Source organism: Paralichthys olivaceus, chromosome 23, assembly GCF_024713975.1.
Source record: "Paralichthys olivaceus isolate ysfri-2021 chromosome 23, ASM2471397v2, whole genome shotgun sequence".
In the NCBI taxonomy this organism is placed as follows: domain Eukaryota; kingdom Metazoa; phylum Chordata; class Actinopteri; order Pleuronectiformes; family Paralichthyidae; genus Paralichthys; species Paralichthys olivaceus.
In genome coordinates this window covers 939,020-957,500 of record NC_091115.1, presented here as the reverse complement: position 1 = coordinate 957,500, position 18,481 = coordinate 939,020, and the positions used below count along the sequence as shown (strand labels likewise).

General features: G+C 46.1%; 2 protein-coding genes across 2 annotated transcripts in view; one reads left to right on the top strand and one right to left on the bottom strand.

Annotated features, from left to right (window-relative positions):
- Positions 1-977: 977 nt before the first annotated feature.
- Positions 978-12,738, bottom strand: cand1 (cullin-associated and neddylation-dissociated 1). Its single transcript, XM_020110981.2, has 26 exons — positions 12,401-12,738; positions 9,371-9,446; positions 8,945-9,012; positions 8,610-8,764; positions 8,098-8,221; positions 7,917-8,004; positions 7,653-7,821; positions 7,466-7,571; positions 7,246-7,391; positions 6,983-7,134; positions 6,737-6,877; positions 6,233-6,374; positions 5,913-6,121; positions 5,657-5,825; positions 5,476-5,565; positions 5,240-5,393; positions 4,923-5,160; positions 4,632-4,820; positions 4,403-4,546; positions 3,965-4,100; positions 3,696-3,872; positions 3,260-3,355; positions 2,953-3,122; positions 2,711-2,875; positions 2,501-2,608; positions 978-2,278 (listed from the first exon to the last, which is right to left on the bottom strand). The coding sequence occupies exons 1-26, from the start codon at positions 12,466-12,468 to the stop codon at positions 2,054-2,056; spliced, it is 3,705 nt and encodes a 1,234-aa protein (XP_019966540.1). The 5' UTR covers positions 12,469-12,738; the 3' UTR covers positions 978-2,053.
- A 4,605-nt stretch (positions 12,739-17,343) lies between these two features.
- The window catches only part of grip1 (glutamate receptor interacting protein 1), a 36,144-nt gene continuing 35,006 nt past the window's right edge, over positions 17,344-18,481 (top strand). The window contains exon 1 of the mRNA XM_069519810.1: positions 17,344-17,599. Coding sequence (XP_069375911.1) covers positions 17,545-17,599 — 55 coding nt within the window. The 5' untranslated portion in view covers positions 17,344-17,544. The remainder of the gene's footprint in view (positions 17,600-18,481) is intronic.

Below are 18,481 nucleotides of genomic sequence, written 5' to 3'. Positions count from 1 at the left end.
TTTCTGCCTCGTTGAAACAGCCAATCAGAGCTGACTCTGGTCCTCTGAACAGGAAGCTGTTTCTTTTGGCACCCACCTGACGTCTCTACAACGAAGCCTCTGGTTGGTGGAGCTCCTGTTTAGTGTTTCTTTTATTTTTAATGGACTTGTGTTGAACTCATGTTTGTGTTTGACTTCCTCTGCTGTTAGAAAACACACTTCACCTCCAGAGAAGACTCATGTTTCATTGACTCCCTGTTCGTACTGTTGTGTCAGTAACCTTCACTAAATTCATTTGATCCTGTAAAAAACTGCTTTTATTATAAGTGTCATTATTTCCTGATTTTTAAGTGAATTTGAACAAAAAACAATAAAAGATGTTTCAGGGTTTGTTACTGGAATCACGACAGATGTCACTGAGGTTTTGAATGAGACGTTTTATCAGGTAACAGTTTGGATTCTGACGACTCAGCCCTGTGATTTGGAACCTGCTCCACCAGGTGGCGCTGTTTAATGAGACGAGAATCAGCTCGTTAAAATACAGCTGATACAAATGGTCGACATGACAGCTGATGAAAGTGAGGCTGGCTGCATTAAAGGTCATAAACCTCCTCCGTGTTAACAGATGGGACATGGACTAAACAAAAAAAACTTAAAATCTCAAAGTAGACGTTAATTTGTTTGTCAAAGATGTTTCTGTCTTTTCAGCTCGTTTTACTCTCACTGATGTTTGTTCAAGTGTTTCTGATCAGTTTGGTTCGAATCAGTTAATTGATATCAATATGTACATGATTGACAGCTGAGACTGACTCACGATTGATCGAGAGCAGATATGGGCGGGACCTCAATGCCACAGCTCCACTCCATGATCTCTCTCCAGAGACGTCAAAAGAACAAGATGGCGTCTGCTTTGTTTTTGTACAGATGGTAGGAAGTGGGGGTGTCGTCCATCTTTATCACAGACACACACACAGAAAGAAATGAGACGGAGGAATATGAACGCAGGCAGAAATGGACCTTTTTTATTTTTCTTGGGCGATAAACAACAGTGGATTGTTCTGACCAGACCTGACTGAACATGATTAAACCAAATTGAACCCGGTTCATCAACCGGATTAAACCAGACCAGGACACAGGAGATAAAACCTGTCCAGACCAGACAGAACCGGTTGAAACTGGTTTGGGATCGACCAAACTCACGGGTAAAAACGGAATGATATCTAATATCGTTACTTTGTATCGCACAGTATCACCATGGCAACGGCCCCATGGTACTGTCATGGTCCAATCAGGTGTGGTCAGACGGGACCTGGTCCAATAATCCTCCTCCTCCCTCCCTGTGGAAACCGAGGGGCGGGTCTGTTGAATCAGGGTAAACAATGAAGCTGATTGGTCCACAAACAGGTAAACCCCTCCCACCCGCCGTTACCCCCAAGCATCCTATTGGCTGCCTACATCATTCGCAAAAAAAAACAAAACAACAAAAACAGAGCGAGCCCTTCTCCCAGTGTCGCAGCCTCAGGCAGGAGAGGCCGTTTCCCCCATTGGTCAGTTTGATAACACGCTAACTGTCAGTCACTCAGCAGCGGCCAATCAGGTTACAGTACCTGTGGATCTTTCTGGAACTTTAAAAAAAGAAAAGAAGAAGGATGATGAAGAGGGAGATCAACCAATCAGATGACCTCACTAGAAAAAACAAACAGGAAGTAGGAGGAGCTTCCAAAACTCACATGGAATTTATTTTTCTGGAATTTCTTGTAATTTTTTTTCCCCGTTTTTTTTTTTTTTTTTGTTCTTTGTTTTTGACCTTTTTGTCCGTGTGTGGGAGCCGTACGTCAAGTTCTTCCTTTCTCCTCCAACAGCCGACTTCAGTGCAATGCATCATGGGACGATCATTCGCTAGGAGAGGGTGTGTCACTACAAGTGTGTGTGTGTGTGTGTGTGTGAATGTGTGTGTGTGTGTGTGTGTGTTTGCGTCCTGTTGTCATGGAAACATGCTGCAGGGTTAGCGCTCCAGCAGCAGGGGTGGTGGTGGTGCCGTGTTGCATCGTGGGAACTCGTACTGTCCATCCGTTTAGCTGGTGTCCATGGACTCCATGTTGGCAGAGCTGGAGTCCCTCTGGATCGAGTCAAAGATGGCCGCCAGCTCCTGATTGGACGAGATCTGAGACTGAAACTCAGACATCAATGGCGACTTCTCAGCTTCGGGGATCGTCAGCAGGGCAACGACGGCTCGCATCGCTGACCGCTTCAGCTCGTCCTGCTTCTCAAACTCCTGTTTCACCGAGTTCGCCTTCACCTGCAGGGACGGACATGAACATTGTCCACGTTAACGAGAAATACAAAATAAAACACTTAGTCTCTTCAGGCAGCTGCTGACCACGAGTAAAACGAACAAATTAAAATACACGACATTTTGTCTTGATCACACAGAATCGTCAAACTCTATCAGGCGACGTCGTTCAGCCGTTTCTGGTTCTTGTCTGGTGTGATGTTAGCGTAGCACCCTCTGTTGGTTTACCTTGGTGGTGCAGGTGGCTCGGAGCGGCTCCACCAGCCGGTCCAGTCTCTGCAGAACAGCACTGGGACACAGAGACGAGAGCCGGGCCAACATCAGGAACGTCAGCATCTGGAAACACGAACACAGAGTCACCTCAGCTGTTCATGTACTGGGCGTGTATTTTATGTGCAGTAGGCATGTGCTGAGCGTGTGCTGAGCGTGTGCTGAGACCTTGATGTCGTAGTGGTCCTTGAGACCGTCCTCTACGTGGTTAAGGAAGGTGAAGATGTCGAGTCGGTCCAGGCAGCTGTCCAGCAGAGTGTACATGCACTCGAACGCAGCCTTCCTCAGGTCCAACCCGTCGTCCACCGTGTGCTTGAAGGGACCCATCTCCACCTGCAGACAGACAGAGGTCAAACACCTGCGCTCCGTTCTCGGTTTCCTGACCTTCCTGTGTTTCCTGTTGCTCTCACCTCTCGGATCAGCTCCTTCCTGACTTTGGTCTCGTTGTACAGTTGAGGTAAAACTGAGTCCAGCAGCTCTCGGATCAGACTCGGTTTGTTGTGGGCCGCGGAGTTAAACGTAACCAAGGCAACACGACGCACGTTCAGGTCTGGGTCCTCCAGCGTCTTCAGGAAATCACCTGACAGAAAACAAAAACCATCAGCCGTCACGTTTTCATGATAAAAAACAGGAATAATTTGTGTGTGTGTGTGTGTGTGTGTGTGTGTGTGTGTGTGTGTGTGTGTGTGTGTGTGTGTGTGTGTGTGTGCACGTTACCTATGCAGTTTTTCAGCAGCGGGTCGATGGGCTGTGGTTGGTCGGAGATGGTGAACTTCACTGCCGTCACCACGGAGCTCCTGGCGTATGATGAACCTTCACAGAGAAACCAATCAATCAATATTTCAAGCTGATCATCAGGCGTCGGCTTCATCTTAATGACCAATCACACAGTCGTGTTGGAGACAGATGAAGTCTGATTGGTTAGAAGGAGGACAGGGGCGGGACTAAAAAATAATGAATATTCCTATTAATAGTGTTTTTTGTTTGAGCACTGTTGTCAGGAAGAAAACCAATCCATGATCAATAATGATCAGTATGTCTAACAACAAAGACAGATATAGAACATAGATAGTTTATTATTGATGAAATGATTAACACTGATTAATTATCTGAAATCAAAATCAACCTGACTATTGATCAGAGTATTGATTACCTGACAGCAGATATCCTTTGAGGCGCGGCAGCAGAGTTTCAGGGTCGATCAGCGTCAGTTTGCCGAGACACTCCGCCACCACGTTCCTGGTTCCCTCCTCCTGACACTCGCAGTGTTTGAGCAGCAGCGACCAAACAGACTCCACGTACGGCTTCAGACCGGACACTGACGCCGAACCTGAGCACACACACACACACACACACATTAAAACCAAACACACACACACACACTCAGTTTGGCGTACAGGGAGTTTGCACTGAGGTTCTCACTGATGATCTCTTTGAGCGAGTGCAGCAGCAGATACTGTCTCTTGGACGAGGAGATCTCCTGCAGGACGAACGGCAGATACTCTGGAAGGTTCCCGACCGCGATACTGCCCAGCGCGTAGGACGCTGCCGACTTCACCTGAAACACAGAGAGAGAGAGAGGAGGATTGAAATCTACTGCTACGATATGAAACTGGTTCAATTTGTGTTAATTATTAAACTCTGAATTGTTTAATCTCTTAAATGTCAGAAAATATCTTGTTTTGTTCATTTCAATATCACAGAGACAATAAATCAGAACGTTTGCGGTTTTAGTTTTTTTCTGTTGATCAACTAATTTATTATTCAACCTGTTGTTTTCAGCTCCACTGACAGTGAATGAACCTGTGAAACATCAACGTGAGGATTCTAAATAAACGTTAAATGAATGACTGGTGTTACCTCTTCACTGGAGGAGGAAAACGCTTCCAGGATGACGGTCTTGAGCTCTGGTTGGCTGCTGAGGTCCACATGATGTCCGACCTCACCCAATGAGAGCAGAGCGAGGAGTCTGATGGAGTCCGTGGAGCGGCTGTTCTTCACATCCTGTCGAGACAGAACTTGTGCATTATACAAACCTGCTGAAGTTTCATCGCAGCCTCTGAGAAGGAGTTTAAGACAAGAAGTTTACCTGGATGAACTGTCCGACCACGGCAGGTCCCTCCGTGGGACACGCTCTGGTCAGAGCAGCAACACATTTAGCGATGGAGCAGTACGCCTGTTTGTGAGGCAGAGCGGCACTCTGGGAGTAAACTGGACCCGTCAGCATCCTCAGCAGATCCATGTAACCCAGACCAGAAGTCTCCGTGGTCACCAGAGCCTGAACACACACACAAACACACACGATAAATAACACATAATATTTCTGACTTGTTTCAAGGCTTTTGTGCATTCAAGAAAAAACTAGACTTCTAAATATTACCTGGTAGAACTCCAGCATTGCAGCGAGCGCTCCGCCCTGCAGCAGCGGGGATCGAACCAGCGCGATGAGCTGCTGGAGGATGTTTCCTCCGCTAAGCTGACCCAGTGAGGACGGGTGAGTCACTGCCAGTGTGGACAGGAAGCTCAGCGCCATCTGAGACACGTGCATGTCGCTCTCCGAGATGAGAGGAGGCAGCTCAGCGAGGACGGCGTCCACCATGACCGGAGTCACCGCAGAGCTGAGAGAGAAACACGGTCGTGGTGTTACTGGGCGGAAGGAAAAGGTGGAGCTGACTGCTGCGTGTGTGTGAGTGTTACCTGTAATTTCTGAGCAAAATGTCCAGAGCAGCTAGCGTGCAGAGCTTCAGCGCTCGCTGGTTCTTGCGGAGGAAGGAGGCGAGGATGGGAACGGCATCGGGGAGAACCGGTCTCAGATCGATTTTCAGGGGAGAGCCGGCGATCAGCGTCAGAGCTGCAACACAGAGAGGAGACGATCAGGACATCGGCGGAAAATAGCTAAAGATTACTTAAACTATCATTGAGATAGGTTTTACCTTTCACTGTCGTCAGTCTCGTGATCTCGTTCTTGAGGCGTTCTAAGAAGATCAGCAACGTTCCTGGGAGTTCGTTGGGCAGTCGGTCACCTGCACGAACACGGAGTAAGACGACAATTCAGTGAAAGCGGCCGGATCAGTGCTTCCAAGTCACATCGCTGTGATAAGTGGCGGCTGTTACCTAGGTTACAGATGATCTGTCCCATACAGGAGATGGCTCGTTCTTTGACCTCCTGATCGATGTCGGCTGCTTTCAGGCGTTTGATCGTACAGGTGAAGAGGTCGTTGATGTAGGGGGAGGGGTCGAAGCTATCCGAGCCCTCTGATAGGTTGTCAAGAGGTCGGATCACCTGAAAAAGACAGAAAACAGTCAATTCCTCCCGTGACGTTAAACTCCAAAAAAAGGTTTCATGGATGTTGCAGGGTTCGACTCGCACCTTGACGAGCTGCTGAGTGACGAGCAGAGCCTCAGAGGTGATCTTGTAAAAGGGGTCGCCCACGCACGCCACCACGGGCGGGACGAGGGCAGGGACGTGAGCGTGGAAGGCATGAGCGGGATGCGTGACCATGATGACATGGAGGCAGGCCAAGGCGTCGATTTTCAGGTTGGAGCTGCTTGACTTATCGTTCAGGGAGAAGATGATTCCTGAAAAACAGTGTCAGTGTTTCTCGTCATTCACACAGAACACAAGTGTAAAACAAGACCATATGTTTTACTATTACTACAGCAGCACAGGTAGCAGGGATGTAGTATTACCAGGTATTAGTACTGGGATGTGCTGCGTCAGAGCTCCGGGGAGAACGTTCACCAGCTCCGTCAACATGTTGAAACAACACTGACGAGTTTTCACACTTTTCTCCTTCAGCTGCTTGTGAAGAGCTTTCACTATCATGGGAACCTGCGAGAGGGCGAGCGACATTCACAGACACAGAGAGAAGGAGTGAGAGAGAGAAGAGAGAGAGAAGAGAGAGAACACACAACAGAAAACAGACAGCGCCACCTGCAGCAGTAAAACTGTGCTGCAGTCAATCAGAGGCTGTTGATGGATCATTTCAGGAGCAAGTAAACAACAAAGACATTTATTTCCTTCAATCGATTCATTAATCAATATTTTTCTCAATTAATAGTTTTACCAGCAATTAATTAATAACAAAAATTCACCCTGTCATCATAGTTTTGTTCAGTTTACAAGATAAAGAAAATCACCATAATGTCCCGTGTCAACGTCAGTGTCTGATTAATCACTGCGTGATTGATTACCTGGCTCTGCAGCATCGTTAGCGGCGTCTCTCCCTGCTCCATTGCGTCTGGATCAGCCAACCAGCTCTGAGCCGGTCTGGTCTGTTTGAGCAGTGACAGGTAGGCGTGGAAGACGTCGGCCTTCACGTTCTCCTCCCTCTCCTGAAGACACACAGTATTGATTCAAATATTAGTGAGCGCCAAGTTAAGACCGAAAGACTTCACCTGCTCGGTGATTCTGGCCCTGACAGAGGAGGTGGCTCGTACCTTGAAGCGACAGACGAGTGCGGGGGACACAGAGCGATAAAACTCCGGTAGCATCTCGTGGCGAGTTGAGACGACAGCGTCCAGACACTTTGCCGCCGCCCGCCGAACCTTCCAGCTCATGTCGTCGTCGTCACTGTACTCGTCATCACTGCCTGGACAGACGGAGCAACAGACGGACACATCGTCATCGCTCTTGTTCTAAACCTCGAAGACTTAAAGTCACAGTAAAAAAGAACACGATGTCACAGCATTGCTCTCTGTACCTTGATAATCTTCATCATTCTGCTCGGCGTCCATGGCGTTGTCATCTTCGTCTTCATCGTCAAAGTTGTAGTTGGGGTCGTAGGTCAGGTAGCGCAGGCAGATGGAGATGACCGTGGGAACATGGGGGTAAACTTCTTTAGGGCACCTTTAAAAACAAAAGAAGAATGAAACAGAAAGAACAGCCTCGACTGTGACAGATAATGTCAGTGAGAGTTTTACCTCCTGACGAAGGACTCGAAGGCCTGGATGCAGTATTCTCTGAGCTCATCGTCATCAACGTTACAAAACTTCACCACCAGAGGAATGATCTTCTCCAGATACTCTCCTGAAGAAGAAGACAACACAGGGCAGGTTAGTAACAGAAGCTACTTCATCCTTTTCTGCTGTTTTCTGGTTAGCGACTCACCGATCCTGTGTCCCGCCTGTCTGCTGATGGCGGCCGTGCACTGGATGTAGGTTCTGGTGGTCGACATGTTGTCGTTTCTCCCCAGCTCAGTCAGAAGATGCTCGATCAGGTCGATGAAGACCAGATTCCCGCAAGACATCACGAGATGTCCCAGAGCCATGATCGTCCTCTGAAATATTCAGACATGAATTTATCACAGTGCCGTGAATATAAATAATGAAACATCAAGAGTTAATCTGGGGAGCTGAGGGTTAAAAGACGCACCTTTCTGACAGCCAGTCTGGGGGAGGTGAGCTGAGGGAGCAGACAGCTGAGGATGGAGGGGTGGAAGTTGACCAACAGACCTCCCTGTCTGCAGAGACGAGGAAATAAAGACTGAAATTATTGTTCGTGTAAATTCAGAAACAAAACTTCACACAGTGTGACACACAGAAAGACTCTGTACCTGCACAGCATGTCGGCCATGATGTCGAGCGCCTCCAGCTGAACAGAGACGTCCTCCTGTTTGGCGATGGCACTCGTCAGACGACCCGTTATCTTCTTACAAACGCTAGCAGCTAAAGCAGAGCCTGTGTAACAGACGAGACAAAGACAAGTGAGTCGAAAATAAGGATAAATGATTAATGAGTCATTTAGTTTTATATGTGGACCAATGAATATGTAATATACGTTGAGTAGAGTGTGTGTATATTATATAAGTTGAGTAATGCATTATATGTTCAATAATATATATGTTATAGCAGTTGTGTTGACCAGTGTATATTATACTAGTTGTGTAACACATGTGTATGTTACATGTGTTGAGTAATGGATATACTAAATATCTGAGGTGACAGACGAGGTATGTTTGTATTTTTACCACTTGAGGCGGGAAGCAACTATCCAACAATCAGAGTTATATATATTACATATGTTGAGTAGCGTATGTATTATATATAAATATATATATATATTTACCACTGGAGGCGGGCGGTAACTCTCCAATCACAGTTTTGAGTCCGATGGAGGAAATGTCTCGGAGCTGTTCTTTGTCTGACAACATGTTGGTGCACAGAGTGTCTACGATCGTCTCCACCTGGTACTCCTTCACCTTACTGACCAGGGGCCCCAGGCTGAAGAAACAAACGCACCCACAGGTTTTAAACACACACTGAGGGTCAAACAGACGCACTGACAGCTACAGACACAACCATAGGTTCAAGAGAGGAAATTAAACACAGTGAGAATACAAAAGAAATAAACAGTGACTCATAATAATAAAATAAAAGTACTTCAAACGTGTGTATTTTTACCATTTGACGGCCAGGTTCTGAACTTCTCCATTCTTGTCTTCAAGCAGTTTGAGAATCATCCTCACCACCTGTCAATCAATCAATATATCAATTAATCAATCAATCAAATCTCACTGTTCTTATAGTTAGAAACATTTATGAACAGGTTTTAACTTCCTAAATCTTCCTCTTTGTAAACACGGGCCCAGCACACAGCTGGTATTAACATCCGACCAGATCCAATCACAATGTGGACACGTGGCTCAGAACATCTCGGAGTATGGTCTGACGTTCACACCTGTGCCACATGTTGATACCAGGTGTGTACAGGGCCCCACAATAAACCTTTAGAAACCAGTTTCAATCAGTATGAACCTGTATAAATGATAGAAACCAGAACAGTCCAGTATAAACCAGGTTACACTGATATAACCCGTATGAACCGACCTTCCTCTCGCTGTCGTCGTCCAGTTTGATTGAATCTTTCTGTAGCTCCGTCATCAGGTCGTTTGTGGCCATAAACCTGGAACAGAGAAAATAGAAACTGTGAAACTAGTGATCTGATGTATGAAGACGACTCATCACATGAACTGAAAATTGTGTCAGGACATTTTCTAGAGTCAGTGTGTGTGAAGCAGCAGATTGTCGACTCGTTCACAACAACAGGAACATGTGGGGACATTCAGGCGAGGGATGGAGCCTGTAGAGCAGCAGGAGGCGGGACACGACTTATAAATTGTGCTGTGGGCAGATCAGTGTTGTTGTTTACAGCTCATCAACACTGGCGTCGGCCCTCATCACCAAAACATCTGGAATCTCCTCGTCTTTTCATTTGTATTCTTCCAGCTGCACGTCATCAACACGCCCACTCACTGAGGTTTTTTTTACTCAGACGATGGTAAAAACACAGATGTGGGTCATCTATGTGAACATTCTGACTTTTAGCTGCTTTAACACAGAGTTATATCTGCTGACTCCATGTCCAATCCAATATTTATTATTTCCTAGGCGGCATGCAGCACACATTAAAACCAGAGAGGTGTTTTGGACGCGTTTGACGGCTGAATGAATGTGCACGGAGGAAATGTGCTGTGAACTCACCAGCAGAAAAACACCACCCAAAAAGAAAGTGTAATTATCTCTCTCCTGCAGAGCATGTGCTGATGCAGACGCCACATTAAAGCACTCAGATCAGGACTGAAAGGATTCCGTTTGCTCTGCTCGTTCAGGGTCAGCGGACGTTTTTACAGCGGCGAGGACGGATAGCGGCACGACTCATGATTTCACGGGTTCCTCGCACTGAGCGGGCAGCTGTCAGGAGTGATGAACTGAGGAGCGAGGCTGAAATGTATCTGTCAAATGAGGATTTTTCTTTAAGGATGTTACAGCGTGACGTTGTATGAACATGATTTGAAATCATCAAACACACGGACATTCTCAGTCTCATTAGAGCTGCAACAATTAATATAAACAACTCGTGCTTCAGATTCACGTTAAGAGCAAGTTCCAATCATTTTTAATATCGATTAATCTGTTGATTACTTCACCAACTTATCAATTAATTTCTTTTAATTATTATTTCCGTCGTCTTTGTGTGTTTAGATTTATTCGGCTAAAATTCTGTTTATTATCTGAGGAGAAAGAGGCAGAAAATATCAACACAACCAAACTGATCGATCTTTAGATGATCTGATAATCTGTCAATTTACTGTTGATCAACTATTTGATTATTGAATCGGCTGTTTCTCCCTGTGTCTGTTTCCTGCAGCTTCCTCCAACAGTGCAAACACATGCAGATCAGATATTTTTGTTGTTAAATTGCTGTAAGAGGTATAGATGAAGGATTATTGCTGTGCAATAGCTTTAGGACGTATTTAACTTCATGAAGCCACACGGTGGATTTGTTTCTCCACAGTAAGCAAATGTTTTATTCACCAGGTCGCTCGCACATAATGGAAGTGAAGAAAAAGTAGACTTGTGTAGGTGTGACTGTGCCCTTATCGGGCGCTTTAGATTCTAAAACTGTAGAAGCGCTTGTTTTGATGCCACTGACGTCCCTAATTATAATACAGCAGAGTTGTTGTCAATCGGATCCCATACAAGTGTGAATCGAGATCACGATTTTAGCGTTTAGTGTAGATTAGATCCTGCGATCACCCTGTGCCACTTTCTCTACCCATTTCATTTGAAAACAAAGGACCAGATGGTGAACATCCCTTTTACATTCCAAGGTTTTCTGCACTGGGTTGATAAGTTGTCGACCGACAGATATCAGGGATCACCAGCGGGTGTGAGGGACGTATCATCAGTTTTGTAACTTAGGGTCATTGTTTCTGTCTTTTGATCACAGGACACCCTCTGCTAACGCAGGCCCACCACAGCTGCTCAGACCTGAATGTGTGTTGGGGCATATTAGCAGTCTTTCCTCTTGATTCACAACCATTGGCTGCAGTGTCTTTACTACTCTATTTTTATTTTATCATAAAATCTTATTCTATACGTTTCTTTGCTCCCATAACAACTTCTTTAGGACTATCGCTGCATTGGATCAATGAAGTTGAAGCAGTCTTGTCTTATGTGCTTTTCGCAGTTTTTAACATGTGTAAAGTTTGAGCACTGTAAACATGTACAATTTGTTGTTATTATTATTAAGAACAGTTTATTTCCCTTTGCAGCTAAACTTCACATGAATGGAGTCACACACACTATTGACTCCTTGAATTACCTGCACATCTATTTACATATTTAAACTTTTATTTTTCAGATATTTCATTTTACCGTCCAGCTTCTCGTTCATTGCTCCAGTACTTTACGATCCTGTCTGTCTCTTTGTGTTCATGTACTTTCCTCTCATTTGACTTGGTCTTTCCTTCTATACTCTTCAGTATATAGAAAGTTAAAGTGGATTATTGGTGACTGGTTGAGGATGAGATGTTTTTAAACCTGGATGGACTCAGTGTGTCTCCAGTGTGGAGCTGGGAGCTGCTCAGGTGTGTTTACCTGAGCTACCACACCCCCTCCTCCACCCAACATCACAACACTGAGCACAAACATCACAACACATCATGGTTGGCTGGAGTGGCAGCTAGCTGTCATGCTAACTTCACGTGTTAATCCCTATAGCCGGCGGACACCGTAAACATCCAGGCGTTAGCTGACATCATGCTAGCTTGCGGCATGATAGAAGTTGGAGCTAACCGGCTAACAGCCGAGCTAACCGTTCACCGGCGGGGTTCACCCGCAGCTCAGCTGTCCGTTCGCCGCGTCATTAACCGGTCACTAGCGCTGTCGTCGAATTTAAACCAGTGGTTAACCACTAACTAGCTGGTTAGCGACGTGATCAGACAGGTGGCAGGCTAGCTGTTAGCATGAGGCCTGACAGCGCCAGCCACTGTTTTCAACACTCCGCAAAAACCACCAGAGCCACAATAACGCTTCTCCGGGCGCCGAGTTCGCTTCTCCGGGCTTTGGTCTCACCTGAAGTCCTTGTCGCTGGAGGTCATTTTCTCCAGCAGGTTGGAGATGTGGTACGAGGCGCTCGCCATGTCGGTGTCAGCCGTTAGCCTCCTGCTAGCAGAGCGCTCAGTCAGTGTGTTCCGGCTGCGGTGTCTCTGGCTGCTTCAGCCGCCTGCTGCTCGGGGGGGGGTTTTCTGGGGCTCAGTTCTGCCTCCGGACCTGGTTCTGGTTTCTCCTGGTTCTGGTTCTGGTTCCGATGCTGCCGCCTTCTCTTCTCCTACAGCGACTGTCGCATCCCGGGCCGCGGAGTTTGATGCGTTTGAATGGAACTCCCGTTCTGTCTGCAGAGGGGCGGGGTTAGCAGCGCTGGACTGTGCGGGGTCGAAGGTCACGGTTTGGGACGTTGGATTCATTCCGAACACGTTTTATTGTAACAGTGAGAAAATACTCTACTCAAATATTAATATGCAGTAACTTGTGTTTCCACGTCCGACAGTGAGGGTAGAGGTATTCAGATATTTCATTTGAATTGTTTGCTCTGTTAATTGACGTAAAGAGAAGATGGACGACATGACAGCTCCCGTAAGTGAAGCCAAAACATCTGGATCGACCCCTGGTGGCTTGCTGCAGGATAGGTCATAATTCTCCTCCATGTTAGTAGATGGTACGAACTAAGATAATGAAAGCAGACGTTAAATAAATGTTTGTCAAAGAGGTTTCTGTCGTTTCAGCTGACACGTCATGATTGACAGCTGAAACAGCATCTGGATTGGCCGAGCAAATTCACCTCGATAACCCGACTCCACCCCCGATCACTACTGCACAGACTCGAAGATCCAAATTACTTAAGCTTCATTTCTGTCCATCTTTATTTACAATCTAAAATGGGTGAATGGGACTTGATAAGACATTGAAGTCTTCTCACTATTTGCCCTTAAAACATTAGATCTCCCTTCTTCTCACTATTCAATCATTTCAGTCTCTTAATGTCAATTTAGGGAAATATTGAATCTGACCTAGCGTCTAACCTCGTGTTGTGACTGTGTTCACGGAGGTCGACTCTGCTGCATCTTTTTCATTCCTGTCAGTTGCTCACTTTGCTGGTTTCTACAGTTCCTTTGCTGTTTGAATAAAACTGACTCGACTCAAAGATCCTCTCCTGAAATCCATCATCGCCTCCTTCACCTGCGGCAGGTGTCTCCATTCAGAAACCTCATACAGAGCCACTTCCTGTTTACTCAACGAGGAGGAATCAGGATGGAGTGTGTGGAGCTCTGCATCTGCATGTGTGTGTGTGTTCAGAGCTATATTGAGCACATTATCCTCAAACAATGAATCACACACACAGACACACAAACACACACACACACATCCTCCTCCTGAGTGAAGGACGGGGTTAATATTCAGCTGTGTACAGGGGCTGGGGGACACTCTGTGTCCTTCAGTGTCCTCACAAGCATAGAAGAATGAAGTGGGTGTGTGTGTGCGCGCTCGTGTGTGTGCGTGTGTATGCATGTGTGTGTGTGTGGTGTGAGATGAGTCACAGATCAGTTGAGTGGGATGTTTACAAACCCCCAGGCGCTCTCTCTCTCTCTCTCTCTCTCTCTCTCTCTCTCTCTCTCTCTCTCTCTCTCTCTCTCTCCCTCTCTGTTGACACATAATGCAACCACTGACATATGCATGCTGTGATTCCAGAGTGTGTGTGTGTGCGTGTGTGTGTGTGTGTGTGTGTGTGCGTGCACGCAAGTGTGTTAATGCATTGACAGCGTTTGACAGTAATCTATGAAATGAGGCTGCAGCTGCATCTCAAACACAGTTTTCCTCAGACGTCTCTCAGGAAATGACTGTGATGATGATGATGATGATGATGATGATGATGATGATGATGAAGGTCTGATTATAGCTGTGAAAAATCTGTTAACCCCTAAAACCTAAACTAAAACTATCAATGATTCAAAAAACATGGGATTATAAATCGACCATATCTATCTATCTATCTATCTATCTATCATCCATGTTAGCAGTTGGGACATGGACCAAACTAAAATATCAAAGCACAGGTAAATAAATGTTTCTCTTTGGCACAAGATGGCAGTATTTGTATCTGAGACATTTCGGCTTCATTTCTGGACGGTGGGAGGAAGTGGAGACACGTCATCCATCTTCATTCACAGACTTATCCTGTGGTGTTAAATGTGTTTTATCTAAACTAATAGACCATAAGTACAATTTAAAACTGAGATGATATTAACATAAAGCGTTCGCTCCTCACCTAAGTCCTGATAAAGATGATAAAGCACAAACATTAAGTGTTCCCAAAAGAAAGGACGGATCGGAGACACGGGTCCTAACATGTCCCTTTTGACCTTTCACTTGGAGTTTTGACCTTATTGCGGCTCGGTGAGACGATGTCAGCTGTTTTAAACCCTGAAATCCTGACTGTTACTGTCTGTTAGTCTGTGATTTAAAACACATTTCCAGACTTAGTATTCCTACTGGGGATATTTAAGAACTCAGTAATGACAAAACAAGTTGGTCAGTCAGTCTGTCGCTCTGTCAGTCAGGCGATCGGTCGTTCTGTCAGTTGGTCAGTCACTCTGTCCGATGGTTGATCAGTCAGATAGACGCTCGGCCAGTCAGCTGATCGATCGGTTGGTTTGGCAGCTCGATCAGTCGGTTCCTCGTTCAGTCAGTCAGACTTTGGAGATCCCCTGAATTCTCATCTAGCGCCAGCATCAGGTCACATTTTGAATTCGTTCATTACTTTAGAATCATGATGAAATAATTTCGGAGACTCTGTGAAGCCTGCGGCAGAGAAAAGAGCAAAGTGTGGGTTTGGTGGTTGTACCATTTTTTTTCCAAACAAAGATGAATCCCCCAGAAGACACAAGTTTAGTGACAATAAGTTGATGATGTGATAAATAAAAACAGTGAATGAAGCTGCAGGGATTCACACTGAGTCTCTCTCTTCATATTGAGGTCAGTCTCTGCTTTTTGTCTTGTAGCCTGCAGAGACTCATTCTTCCACTTCACTGATTCTTTTCTCCTTCACTCGTCTCTCCACAGCTCCGCGGGGATGACAGACGGCTACTTGTCATGTTGAAGGCTGTCAGTTAATCACTGTTGTTATCGGCTGTTTTAGATCCAGTGGTTTGGATTATATGTGATGATACCAGTGGTTCTTGTTTCTGTCAAACCATTAGATCCAGTTTGATGTAAAACAGACAGAATACAATCTGTGAAATGAATAAGTCGCTTTGTTTCTGTGACAGGCAGGAACCTTCTTCATCCTAAAGAAATAACTCAAACAATCTGGATATTACTTTAACCATCCAACTATCCATCTAAATTTTATGCTAACTAATTTAATGTTTTTTTTATGATATGGGAATTTGGAAGTAAAGTATATGGACTAGTTATCAAGTTAGCTGTACATGCTAACATTAGGATTTATTGTAGAGATACCGAACATAAAATCCATTTGTTATACTTGTGTTCTTTGTTTTAAAACGTGCAAACTCTCACTTGTTCATCAAGTGAAGAAAACAAAAGTTTATTCTGTGAAATGAAAGGTGAGGAAAATATCCTGGATCCGATCGAGTGTCCTGAGAAATTTCAAAGTTCAAAACAGTCTTTCACGGTGAATTACTGTGTGACTGTTCTTTCCCAGTCGTTGACAGTGTTTTCTCTCATTGTCAGTCTGGCGTCACCTCCAAACCTTTGTTCTCTACTTTACCTGGAAAAATGAAAGAGTGAAATTTGGCAGAACTCCCCTTTAATCCACGGCTGGGCGGAGTTGGGGGCTGAATTCCTCAGAGGCGAGTCAGGACAGGAACCAACCTTCAAATAGGTAACCTGTGCATGTGTGTGGTTTCCAGGTTAATGTGTCTGTAGCTTCATCTGTCTGTTGCTGCTGGAGCTGAAGAATAATGAGAATAATCTTCCCATCGTGAAGAGTTGAATAGAAATATGATTTAAGAACGGAGCAGTATTTTAAGTTCTACAGGAGATCTCGATGATGTGTAACACTGACCTGTGATTGGTTGAGCACAGTACAGATACTGCATCTCCACCACGATTACATATATGTGCGGTATTACAGCTTCACGTTGCGGAAGTGGAGACACGTCGGCCATCTTTATTTACAGCCATCAAACCAAATGTCGAGAACAAACTCCATTTTCTGTGGTTTCTTTTCAAATGTTTGTCGTTTCCTCTCGTGGTTGTTTAATGGGCTCAAACTGGAAAAGCCCATAAAACAACATGGAAACTCACCTTCAGTCTCATTAAACAGTTAGAGGGGATTTATGGAACATCTTCACCTGATCGCTCCAGCAGCAGCACTTAGGAGGATATTTAGCCAAAGACTTTTATTGATCCCAGAGGATATCCCACTCCCTCCCTCCCTCCCTCCCCCCTCTCTCTGCTGTGAATGAATGAACAGAGGTGTGTGTCGTCAATGCAGGGGCAGACCTAGGATTTCTCTCAGTCAGGGGCCATGAAGGGGCCTCACTTCACACAGACGGTACATTGTGTTCGTCTAAATAGATCAGAAAATACAAATACAAATTCTAAACAAATTATCATTTTCAAGTCAGAGGTTTATTTAAAAAAGGACCAGTTAAGCTTCAAACAGAGGCCCGTGCCCCCCCCCCCCCCCCACCAGAGTCTCTCCTGCTTCACTGGAAACATTTCTGTGAATTTACACAGAATTAGTTTCAAACATAAAAGAAACTTTCATTTTAAATTCATTTCACCAGATTCACCTGCTCTCCAGTTTCCTCGCGTGCTCCTTCACTGTCATCACGTCACCCCCCCCCCCCCTCCTGAGACCACAGGAGGCTCGAGGGGTAGAGTTACGAAGAGGGGGAGGGGGTCGAGAGACATAGACAAAGAGAGGGGGAAAGGAGAGAGAGAGAGAGAGAGAGAGAGAGAGAGAGAAAGAGAGAGAGAGGGAGAGAGAGAGAGAGAGAGAGAGAGAGAGAGGGAGAGAGAGAGGTAGAGTCAGACAGGGGGAGGTGGTCTCTGTATAGTGGAGCAGCTGAAGAAGCTAATGCTAACTAGCCATGTTGCTCTCGCCACCGCTGCTGCTCCTCCCGCCGCTGCTGCTGGTGTGTGTGTGTTAGCGGGCCGCCCTGGACTCCCTATCCGCCCTGAGGTGCATCATGCCCGGCTGGAAGAAGAACATCCCGGCCTGTCTCCAACCGGACCAGGAGGGAGGTAAGACCGAGAGACCGGACCGGACCGAGCTGTTCAAGCCGGCGAGCCCGCCCCCCCCCCCCTCCGCTCCTCCACCGTGCGTGTGAATGTGTCAGTACGTACCTGTGTGTGTGTGTGCGCGCGCGTGTTTCTCTCTGAATGTGTGCGTGTGTGTTTGAACGAGCGCGTGCACCACTTATCACCGGTGCGAGCTCGCGCAGACCGTGACAGTGAAATTAGTGAAAGTTGGTAACTAACACCGTGAGCGCGTGCGTGCGTGTGTGTGAGTGAATCTGACGCAACGGGTGAGGTTACGGTGATTTTTATTTTTCACGGCGCTGACGTGTTTATCGTGAACGGGAGATCACCGGTGACCAGTGAACCGGAGTTAGCCGCCGGTCTGCTAACAGGCTAACCAGCGGTTAAACCGGGCGAGGAGCTGGTCAACCGAGGGTCTGCCCTTGTGTGTGTGTGTGTGTGTGCGTGCGTGCTCGCGCGCTGCAGCCCCGGTGTCAGCCCGGTTCTGTCGGTTCTTCTGGCCGTTGACAGGTTTCACGTTAAAGAGCCGTGACAGCAGCTCCGTGTTTCCAGAGCAGCTCCCTGTGAGCTGGAGGAGTTGATCCAGGTTTCACCTCCTCACGGTTTCAGTGTCTCAGGCTCCAGATTAATGGATTTAAATCTGGTTGATTAATCATCTGGTAATTAACTCTCCAGTCTCAATGTTTCCCTGGACACCATGTTGTGATGTTCACCTGACGAACACAACATTTTCATATTCTGCCTTGAATAAGGTCACAGTTGGAATAAGCAGTATTCATTTCCTTTAATCGTAGCTGCGTTATGAGCTGATTTCAGACCTGTACTCGACTCTGGATAATCTCCTGACACTCTCCGGAGCGGCTG